This window comes from Sinocyclocheilus anshuiensis, unplaced genomic scaffold, assembly GCF_001515605.1.
Source record: "Sinocyclocheilus anshuiensis isolate Anshui unplaced genomic scaffold, SAMN03320099.WGS_v1.1 scaffold1081, whole genome shotgun sequence".
NCBI lineage: Eukaryota > Metazoa > Chordata > Actinopteri > Cypriniformes > Cyprinidae > Sinocyclocheilus > Sinocyclocheilus anshuiensis.
In genome coordinates this window covers 653,677-665,434 of record NW_015555831.1, presented here as the reverse complement: position 1 = coordinate 665,434, position 11,758 = coordinate 653,677, and the positions used below count along the sequence as shown (strand labels likewise).

The window sequence follows — 11,758 nt, the reverse complement described above, 5'->3', positions numbered from 1 at the left end:
TTCAATGCACACAGACTGAAGTAGTTTAAGTCTTTGGTTCTTTTAATTGTGATGATTTTGGCTCACATTTAACAAAAACCCACCAATTCACTATCTCAACAAATTAGAATACTTAATAAAAAAAATATATATTTTTTTTAAATTAAAAGAAACCAATAAAAAAAACATTTTTAGTGAATTGTTGGCCTTCTGGAAAGTATGTTCATTTACTGTACATGTTTTTCCACGACATTCTAATTTATTGAGATGCACCTGTATATACAGTATATATATAATAGCAATACTAATTAACTAATTTGGTTAGTTAATCATTAAGTAAACATCTCTACTTAATATTTAAATGCTTGTGGAGGCCATATGTGTCACCTGACTATATTTTTCATATGTGACCCTGGATCACAAAACCAGTCTTAAGTCGCTGGGGGATATTTGTAGCAATAGCCAAAAATACATTGTATGGCTCAAAATTATAGATTTTTCATTTATGCCAGAAATCATTAGGATATTAAGTAAAGACCATGTTCCATGAAGATATTTTGTACATTTCCTATACCGTAAATATATCAAAACTTAATTTTTGATTAGTAATATGCATTGCTAAGAACTTCATCTGGACAACTTTAAAGGCGATTTTCTCAATATTTAGATTTTTTTGCACCCTCAGATTCCAGATTTTCAAATAGTTGTATCTTAACCAAATATCGTCCTATCATAACAATCAATGGAAAGCTAATTTATTCAGCTTCAAATTTCAAATTGACCCTTATGACTGGTTTTGTAGTCCAGGATCACATATATGAGGAGTAATATCTGGGTAATAACGTGTGAAGCGCTGCTCACCTGAGCGATCTCCAAAGTCAACACTCCTTCAGAGAAATCCAGTTTCTCATTGACCTTGATCTCTCGTCCATCTTTATACCACAGCGCCACAGAGTCTTTCTTCATATTAGCAACCTGCATCACAGGTTAATACATCACTAATTAAGAAACAGGCAGCACTGCGGTTTAATTGGAGTGTTTAATCAGAGAGACGGCTCACCTTACACTTCAGTCTCACACAGCACTCAGGTGTGACTTCATAACCGAGATACTCCACGAAGTGTGGACCTTACAGTGCATGAACAGCATGATTAATGTACAAACACAGTGAGTATACAGGATGTGGAATGAAATACTACAGTACTACTTTTTTTACAGCATAGTATGTACACTATGCACAGTCTGTCCACCTTATTTTGAAATGCAGATGCAAGGTATTTTCTGTGAATGTGCAAAACTTCTGAATCGTTAGCCGGTAGGTTAATAACTAGAAGAATAACAAAGTGCAGTAAATGGTAGAAGCATTTGAGCTACAACCTACTTTGTTTATAATTATGACAATACCTTAAAATATGTGACCCTGCCTGTGAAAACCCAGCTAAAGTCATTTTTTTTGTGATTTACCGTTTTCTACATAAAATCATAAAGATGTAGAACATTCTGTGAAAATATAACCTTTATATCTTTAATATTGACCGAGTAAGGCCATGACAAAGATTGAAATCCTAGTGAAATGAATGGTTAAAAAAAATCAAACTTTGATGCTTGTTATCTCATAATTAGATTTTGAGACTTTGGCCTGGATTTCACAGACAGGGTCACATATTATGAATATTAGTAATCAGCATAACAGGCGTTTTTGTACATCTATAATAACTGGAAGTGAACGACACTGGAAGTTACAAACGGCCGCATCCGCTCTTAATAATAAGGTGGATAGATGTGTGGAATACATGAATATTAGCCAAAATGTGCATTATTAAATAAATAGTTCAGACTCTAACTTCTGATTAGTGTAATTTTAGTAAAACTGATATACTATAGTTTTTTTGTTTTTGAATTAGAATTCATTAACTTTTTTATTTTTAATAATTTTTCTTAGTGTTTTTGTTTTGTAAGAATATGTCTATATAGTTTTTATTCATTTATATTTATTAGTTTTAGTTTATTTAGTTTTAGTAAATCAAGTTTACTAACATGTTTACCAACTAATCAAGTAACTAAACGGAAATTAGAAATATTGCACGGGAACTAGCTGAAATAAATTTTTTTTTTATATATATATATATTTCAGTTAACATTTCTTTTATTTCAAGTACCGAAAATGTTTTTTTTTTAATAGTTTTAGTTAACGATAATAACCCTGCTTCTGATTAGATGAGTTGTGTTTGAGGCTGTTGCAGAATGCCCATAAATGCACAACTGTGATCGCACATTAAAACAGACCTCTGTGTTTTTTTATAATCGGAAACATGCTGCGATTTATATTAAAACGACTTATATATAACGCAATTAAGCACACATTAGGGCCGAATGAGATTCAATTTTGCTATTTTGAGTGTGACGTACTGTCAGGTGTGACTTATTTTCTGCAAAATAATTAGTCTAATAGTCACTTCACATCAAGGGCCGGTTGCAGCAGCTGTATAAATTAAAACTAAGCTTAAGTCGCAATTTACGCTAAATAAATGACTGTTGCATCAAGTTTAGTATAATCTAAATATTTCAATGAATGAAGCCTCCAACCAGACAGCTGGAATAAAATGGCAGGTTTCCTGAATTGCATCATTGTAAAATTATTTATTATTATTATTATTTAACATATAACTTAGTGAAGTCATATGATAACGATGTATTGTATTGCTGTTTGAAACATTACTGCATACTTGTTCACATGCATTTTTAAATAATACTGCAGCGCATTTACTGCGCGCATAATCATACCTTGTTTCCTAATCCATTCTTTTTTCTGGAACTCCGATTCCTTCTGTAACTGCTTGAACACTGAAGGAAATGAGATGGCGTTATCGGTACACACTCTATACATGAGATGCATATATGTATATGGACTTTTAGATGTACCATCTCCGATCAGCACTAGACTGGACTGGTTAGTGGCTTTGCCGTCTTGAAGCTGGAAAGTGAACGTTCCCTCGTCCTCTTTGCCCAGAGACTCCATGAACATCTCAATGGTGCCAGTATTTTTATCAAAGTTCATCTTGTATTTCTGCAACACAGAGAAAGTGTTAATGCAGAAGCAAGCCAAAGGACTGTTTCCAGTCAATAGCATTTGTAATGCTTCATCTGCTGCGTGTTTGTTTCTGTGTTCCTCTAACCTCTCCCTGGTGGATCACATTGTCATTGAACACATATTCAACTTTTCCATTGGCAGAGATTTTTTCAGCCTGCAACCAGAAGCGAACTCTGCCCTTCTCCAGCAGCTCCACGGCCAGCTCTGTCTTCAGAGGGATGACTGGAGAGGGGGATGAAAATGCATTGTAGAACGTTTAAGAGAACTTTAAGAACAATAGAACAAAACATGAATTCAGTCCTGAATGATGTTCATTGCATTGGAGACTTATGAAGCAATGGAAGTTGTACTTAACTTTGATACTTTTTTTGTATCGAAACACAATGTCGTAACCAGGCATGATGCAATTTATAAACTGGCAAGCAATACATCTTTCATGCTAAACAAGTTTTTGTCTTAACCAAAGGATAAGTGTCATGTGACAAGATTTTGCCACTCCATCGAGCTCGTTTGTAAAATCCTGCATTACATAGCTGTATTTTAAACGTTAAAAATTTGTTCAGTTCACACATTAATATGCTTTCGTTTATAGGACAGAACAATTAGCACACTATTTTAAATACATTTAATAGAACTACTCTTGTATAAAAAAAAAAATACATTAAAAAGTATAAACTGCACTTTCAGATAGTATAATTTAAATGAAATAAAAGACCACTTAAGTGTACTTAAAGTAAGACACTTTCATGACTGTTTCAAATACACTTTTAAAAAGTGCACTTTGTAATAATGTCAAATTAACTATTTATTTTAAAGTATTATTTAGGGCTGCACGATAAATCGCATGCGATATTTAACTACCGCTGATTACAGAACCGGCTTTACTGATAAGATGCCCGTTAAATATCGCATGCGATTTATCATGCAGCCCTAGTATTATTAATACTTTAACGTAATATTATTTTATTTTAAATCATTATGGTTTTTAATAGTCTTTTCTTGTGCTTTTAGAAGTACACTTATTTTGATGTGTTGACTAACATACTAAAGCAGATATGAAATACTGTGGTACTTGGCATTACATTTAAAGTTAATATTTTTTAAATGTACTGTATTGCAACTTCATTATTACAAATGTGTAATTACATTAAAGTGTATTTCGTTTAACACACGTACTTTACACGTACTTTAGTCCTACTTAAGTGGCTCAAAAACACTCAAAGTTCAACTCATTTTAACTAATTTAAACTATAATACATTTTTATTTAATTGCAAAAAAAACCATGCAATTAAGTGTCCAAAAATATTACATTCAGTTCACACTTAAGTATATTATTTTAAAGTATTATAAATGTATTACTTCCACAAAAAGTACTCTTAAACGTATGGTAAAGTGAACAGGATAGAGTAAGTGCTCACACGTTCAAAATAAAAAGTTAAGAATGTGAAACATTTGTTCAACAGTGCATGTGACGTGATGTTTACTCACTGGGGAATTTGTGGTCGTGGCTGATCTTCAGGAGTTCTTTTAGAGCTGCGAGGAACAGGACAGAGAAGTAGTCAGAATCAATAACCAGTGCTGACTTAGTAAATTCAAACATAAAAATGAAAAAGGTCAATGAACTCACTTTCCTCAGAGAGTGTGTAGCTGGCAGAGGCTCCATCAGTGTGTGTCACGAAACAAGAGTAGATGCCCAGATCTTCTTCTGAAGGTGTTTTAAAGATGGCTTTGGATCTACAGACAAATATTGAAGAGTTAGAATATGATCCCATGCTAATCTTTTTTTTTTTTTGTAGTTATAGCTCTGGAAATGTGCTGAAATTGTTTGCTACATTAATAAATGATATATTTATTAAATGTTCTACCCAAGACAAGTTGGTTTGAAGGGACATTTGAACCAAAAACAAAAAGACTAAACATCTACTCAAGATCGTGTCTTTCCAAACCCTCATCTTTAAAACAAAAATGAAGATATTATTAATATTATCTCGTTGTCCATCCATTAAAAGTCTATTAACAAACAGAAGTCAAGCAAGCATATTTGAGCCATGATCTAAAAGTGGATCTGTCACCCATGGCTTTTCATTTTGGCCTAGTTTTTGTTACATAAATAATGACACGGTGTGATATGTCATGTGTTGTTGTTCATCTGAAGTTTTATTTTCCAGATTTTAAGACCTGCTAAGGACCAGATTTTTATTATTTTATTACGTCCTGATATGGAAAGCCAGGGAATTCAATAGGGTGCCCTTTCTTTTTCACATGACTGTACATCTTGGATGGCCTGAGGGGGAGTAAAGTATCAGCAAATTTTCATTTTTGGGTGAACTATTCCTTTAAAAAGTATTTCCTGATGAATAAACGTCTTATGGGTTTGGAACAACATTTTAATTTTTGGTTCGACTAACCCTTTAAGCCATAATTTTAAATGTGATAATTAGTAATTTAACAAAACTCATTAGCCCATAGATACTTACTTGTTACCCTTGGTCTCTAAGGTCATGCGTTCAGGTTCTGTCATTTCCATGTAGTTCTTGGACCAGACGAATTTGGAGTCAGCGGTGAGGTTAGAGCACTCAAAATTCAGTGAAATGACGCCGTCATCGTCAACATTCACAACTATCTCGGTAGTTCCTGTGAGAAAGAAATGGCTTGTTGGATTTTGTTGAGAGAAGTTAAGTCTTGTTGATTTTGGTTTGTTTTTAGGGTTAACCTGGATTTAAAAACAACTCTAAACAGATTCCTCATTTCCAAAAGCATCCACTGTAAAGATTACGAAAAAAAAAAGAAGTAATTTTCAGAGGTATATTAAGTTATTTGAAGAGAGATCATGAAGACAAATGTATGAATAAAAGGATCATTTTAATTTATTTCACATTGATTTCAATTTTATCTGCAGTAGCTTTTTTTGTAGTACAATACAATGTTATTTGAGAAATTCTAGTTCAGTCTAGTTTAGTACCTGGTTTAGTCACTGCCTCAACTGGTTCTGTTGGATCTGATGCTTTTCCTACACCAGCTTTGTTCTGAGCGCGCACACGGAAAACATACGATTCCCCCATCTTTAGATCCTTGATCTAAAATAAGAGAAACAACATCTAATACCATAAACCTACCCTTCTGAAAAAAGTGTGCTTAATGTGAACTTGTAGTGTGCTTCAAATCTTAAAAGAATATTTAAAAAGATGACAATTGTATAGATAATAGTTATGAAATAAAAGTTGAAATTATTAATTATGAATTAAGATATACTTAAGTCCCACTTAAGTGGGTCAAAAACTCATTAATTGCACTTAACATAAATTTTAACTATAATTAATTGTAATTGCCATTGCAATTGTAATTGCATGCAATTAAGTGTCCAAAACATTACATTCACACTTAAGTATATTCACACTTAAGTACTCTTTTAAAAAGCATGCTTTTTAAATAACAAAGAGTGAAAAATTTAAGGGGGTCTGAATACTTTCCGTACCCACTGTAAGTGACTCAAAGAGTGACACTTTCATGTTTCATAACACACTTAAGTACACTTTTAAAAAGTGCACTTTTTTAATGTAAAATTAAAAGTTGTAAAGTACATTTTGAGTCAATATGTTTTAATACTCTTTTTTGTGCTTATTTTGACATACTACAGCACATGTAGAGGTTATGGTTAATATATATTAAATGTACTAAATTGCAATTATAATTTCAAATGAGCTAATAATTTGCTTGTTATTATACAAATGTCCTACTTACTCTATAAGCTCTCTCACTGACAGACTTAATATTCGCTTCATGCCATTTTCCCGGAACTCCTCCGATGACCTCACGATAATCAACGAAGTAACCAGTGATGTCAGCGCCACCGATGAAAGTGGGCTGTTTCCAGGCTAGTACCATCGACTTTCATGTTTCATAACACACTTAAGTACACTTTTAAAAAGTGCACTTTTTTAATGTAAAATTAAAAGTTGTAAAGTACATTTTGAGTCAATATGTTTTAATACTCTTTTTTGTGCTTATTTTGACATACTACAGCACATGTAGAGGTTATGGTTAATATATATTAAATGTACTAAATTGCAATTATAATTTCAAATGAGTAATTACAAATATATTTAAATACATGACATACAAGTTTCAATAGAAATGACATTAAAGTATATTTTAGTTTAACAAATGCTTGTAAGTACATTCAACGGTACTTTAACCATATTTCAAAGACAACAGAAGTAATTATGAAATTACATATAAAGATGTACTTAAGTCCTACTTAAGTGGGTAAAAAACCCTCTAAAGTTCAGCTAATTGCATTTAATACAAATGTATGTATTAAAAAATATTTTAATTGCAATTAACATGCAGTTAAGTTTCCAAAAACATTAGATTGAGTTTTCACTTAAGTATATCCTTTTAAATTATTTCCATAATAAGTACTCATTTTAAAAGTATGCTACAAGAGTACTTAATTTTCTCAAAGGTATACCAATATCACAACCCTTAACAAACTCCACTGCCCTACGGCTTCCATATGCATACAAACCTTCATGAATGTTTTGTCAGTAGCTTTCTCATTGACTCCTCTCCACATCTCAAAGTCTGCGCCACAAATGCTTGACAGTACATTCAGCAGTACTTTAACCATATTTCAAAGACAACAGAAGTAATTATAAAGATGTACTTAAGACCTACTTAGATGAACATTAAAGTGCTTTTTTGACCCACTTAAGTGTATTACGTGTATTAAATGTATTATAGTTTAAATTGGCATTTAATATAAATTTGAAATATAATACACTTTTGTTTCATTGCAATTAACATGCAATTAAACATCCAAAAACATTACATTTAGTTTGCACTTAAATATCTTGTTTTTAATTATATTCATTCTGTAATTAGTGCTCTTTTTAAAAGTATGATAAAGTGTACTTCTTTTCCACAAGGGTCAATTTAACAGTAATGACCAAATAAATGATTAATGAGGGAACTGGATCAATTGCAATACACTAAATAAGTGTTTAAAAAAAAAGATGCAAAAATGCAAAGAAACTAATTAAGAATGAATGGAAAAAACAACAGGAAAGGAGAAAATGGAAGACAGGTCAACTCTGAGGAGGGATGCCGATGGGTGATGTTCCAGAGAGTTGGTTTTCTCTCTCTCTTCTCACCTGAGGCTCTTCGTCCTCTCTCTCGCTCTCCTGCTTTCTCTTGTTCTGGAGAAGAGTTTACTGAGGACTTACGACTGTCTGGCAACTCTGTTGCCGACTCCTTTTGGATACAGTTGGGCTCTAACAATTCAGTGCAAGAGTTTGCAACCTGTTTAGCAGTTTCCTACCCACAAGCAGGTTCTGGTTCTTGCTGACTGGCACTCTTGCCCTGTTTGCCTTCATTTAATGCAGTTGGATGCCCTTTGTGGTCAGTGTTTTGACCCCCTCCCTCAACTCTCTCACTAACATTAGCTATGCGTGTTAGAGGCGTGTCAGCAGGGGAGTGAATTTTATATATTATTATTTATTTATATATATTATATATTTATATATTATATATCAAAAATTGTTTTTTAGATCTTGCATTACAACTTTACAGCCAATCAAACAAGCAAACAGAGACAATAATCAAAAAACACTCTCCTAAACGACCCTCTTTGCGTAGTGTTATGAAGTCTAATTCCCTGTGGATTTTATTTTTATTTTTGCAATTTATACCGTTTTATGCTATATTGTGTTGTATTGTTGAAATTATTGTAAGTTTTTCTGCACACATTGAGTTTTTGTGCCAGAGAGTACTGCTTAGTTTAGAAAAAGGTGTGCACTTTAAAAGCGTGTTTCATAAAGGAGAAGTGAGCATGACGCTCAACAGACAGTCTCATGGATTTTAAAGGGCATGACATAGAAAGTGTGAAAGACATGCAAAAGGTTGAGGGAGTTGGAAGGAGTGTACGTGGGAGAGCGGGTGAGCTGGTTTTGTAGTCACCACTATGTTGGATCAGTTGTGACCCAAACTAGAGGAGGTCTACAAGTCCTGATCCCTGGGAGGAATGCAGGGAGCGGAGCTAGAGTTTCGTGGTTGTGGCCTTGGCACTAACGTGTCATATTGGACGTGTGGAATGTGTAAGTCAAGTACAGTGGTCAGAATTAAAAAGTGAAAGCTGGAAAAGTGAAATCACATTCTAAACATCTTAATGATATCAATAGGAGTGACTATAAATGACTTACCAATAGCAGCTTTAACTGTAATGGCTTCTGATTCTTGTGAGAATTCACTGATTCCCGCAGCATTGACGGCTCTTACCCGGAAAACATAACTCTCGCCTGTGGTTAAGCCATGACAGATAAATCTGCATGAACACATATAGACAGAAATTAATATATTACAACATAAAATGAAAGTCTCACACAAACAGTTCTAGCATTTATTAGTGAAGCTTGCTAAGACAAACATACTGTTGCTTACTCTTGTTCATTTAATAAACCTTTAAATCCCTAAAGGCATGTTTATTCCAACATAAACGTTTGTCACAAAAATTCAGTCCGATTTTTGCGATTTGTCTGTTTAGACCAGGGCTGGGCAACTTCGAGATGAGATTAGGACACATCTCTATAAAAATATTTGCATAGCATTAATTTAATACGGAATAATTGATGACGGGCTGTTGAATTATTCGAAAATGAATGCACTCGAGGTGGTATGCGGCCACGACGTGAAGCATGTCTTTACTGTTTGTGTGCGTTTGTACGGGGGAGAGCGGGAGAAAGAAAGCGTGCTTTCCGTCGGTAATAAAACTTAATTTAAATACTTTGTCATTTTTATCCTGTTGTTTCTTATATTTAGTGGCTTGGTCAGTGTATTTGTGGGTTTTGGATCTTTTGCTCTAAGGAGATTCGAAACAACTTAAAAATCATTTGGCGAAGTGATATGGAACTGTAATGCGGTCAAGACCTGCCTGGAACTACTTTAGCCGTGTGTTTCCTGAAAAATAATAGCACGCCTCAGAATGCTCAGAAGCATTAAAATGTTTATCTCAGGTGAAAATCGCTGCTGACCAGGAACTTTTGGAACTATTTTCATTGGACGAGAAATAATCTACAAACCACTTGGCCAATTTATGCCTGAAACATAAGTTACTTTATAATAATTATAGAATATAGAATATTGTTTATAGAAATGTTGTGTAAAAGCAATATCACTTTTGGATTTGGATTAGTCTGTGATCACTCTGCCTTGTGCCTAAGGCCACGTTACAGCTGAGATATTAAGTACACCAGCACTCTTGCTTGATTTGATTAATTATAATTACACTGTATGTATCGTTCTACCTTGTGCCTTTAACTGGTTTGTTGTTGCATGGCTCCCAAGTGTTGCTCCCTGCAATGCTGCTCTCAATGTAGTAGCCCACCAGCTCTTTAACATCACGTGAAGCTTCCCATGAAACCACCACAGATGTGTCTGTATTGCGGGTGGGAACCACACGGCCTGGGGCTGATGGGATATCTGCAGGCAGGTGACAAAATAGTCTATTACTCTATTACGCTATTATAGAATTTATATTATATTCAAACAATATTCACCTGCATGCAATTACTGTATGTTGGTTAAAAATGGTAAATGAGGAGTGAATGGAGTATCCACATATAAAGTAAGGGCTACTTATACATAATTGGATACAAAATATTGAGTGGAGTTGAAATATTTTCCTATTATTACAAGAAGTCTTATAATGAGATGTTAAGTCATAATATGATGAGGTTTTTCATTATAATGCAATGTTAAATCATAATAATGAGATTTATTTTCTGAATATCATAACATGAACTTATAGTTCTCATTAAATATAAATGTTAAGTCATAAAGACATTTTTTCTAAATATTAAAACATTAACTAATACAAGAAGGTTTATCATTATTATGAGACAGTCATAATTACGGGAAATTGTCTCATTATTATGATACATAAAGTCATTATTATGAGATATTTTCTCTATAATGAGATACTAAGTCCTTATTATGAGAAGGTTTCTCATTATTAAGATATATTAATTCCTTATGAGACAGTTTCTCATTATTATGAGATACTAAGCCGTAATCTATGGAAAGTGTCTTATTATTACGATACAGGAAGTCAATATGAGAGATTCTCAATAAAATGAGAATAATAAGTCATAATTGTTAACTTTCTCTCGATTATGACTTAAAGAATCACGTTTAGCCGAACTATGGTGACTTCTATAGGATTCCCTATATTTAAATGTTTTTAATGACAGAAAGCGATAATTTTAATTTGAAATTTCTCACCCACAGGCTCCTCCTCAGTCACAATGATTTGTCCAGTCCAAGGAGCAGAGGTACCTACAGAGAGAAAGTATATTGTTGTAATGTGGTGTTTTGGGTTGTGTTTCTTTTTCATGTTTTCATGTCTTTTATTTTGGAGTTTAGTCATGGTCCCTGTTTGTGTCATGCTTCCCTTGCCCTCATGTATCTCTGCCTTGTGTATGTGTCATGTTCTGATTGGTTGTCTTAGTCATGTGTCTTGTTTCCCATTGGTTTGTTCGTCATGTGACCCTCATTGTCTGATATAAGTAGCCATCATTTTCCATAGTCTTCGTCGTGTATTGATGTTGTAACCCGCTGTCGGTGCGTCTAGTCTGTTATGCCTAGTCAAGTCTGTTCGTGCCTCGTCAAGTCAAGTCAAGTCAAGTCTGTGT

The 11,758-nt window shown here is 33.6% G+C and overlaps 1 protein-coding gene across 1 annotated transcript in view; it reads right to left on the bottom strand.

The window, feature by feature from the left end:
• Positions 1 to 11,758, bottom strand: part of LOC107675393 (myomesin 1b) — a 40,380-nt gene that overhangs the window by 5,872 nt on the left and 22,750 nt on the right. The window contains exons 13-26 of the mRNA XM_016469704.1: positions 11,349 to 11,402; positions 10,373 to 10,547; positions 9,272 to 9,393; positions 8,225 to 8,344; positions 7,600 to 7,691; positions 6,034 to 6,148; positions 5,549 to 5,705; positions 4,699 to 4,805; positions 4,560 to 4,604; positions 3,156 to 3,292; positions 2,902 to 3,046; positions 2,764 to 2,823; positions 1,040 to 1,107; positions 841 to 954 (exon numbers count right to left, since the gene is read on the bottom strand). Of these exons, the coding sequence (XP_016325190.1) occupies positions 841 to 954; positions 1,040 to 1,107; positions 2,764 to 2,823; positions 2,902 to 3,046; positions 3,156 to 3,292; positions 4,560 to 4,604; positions 4,699 to 4,805; positions 5,549 to 5,705; positions 6,034 to 6,148; positions 7,600 to 7,691; positions 8,225 to 8,344; positions 9,272 to 9,393; positions 10,373 to 10,547; positions 11,349 to 11,402 (1,511 nt within the window). The remainder of the gene's footprint in view (positions 1 to 840; positions 955 to 1,039; positions 1,108 to 2,763; positions 2,824 to 2,901; positions 3,047 to 3,155; positions 3,293 to 4,559; positions 4,605 to 4,698; positions 4,806 to 5,548; positions 5,706 to 6,033; positions 6,149 to 7,599; positions 7,692 to 8,224; positions 8,345 to 9,271; positions 9,394 to 10,372; positions 10,548 to 11,348; positions 11,403 to 11,758) is intronic.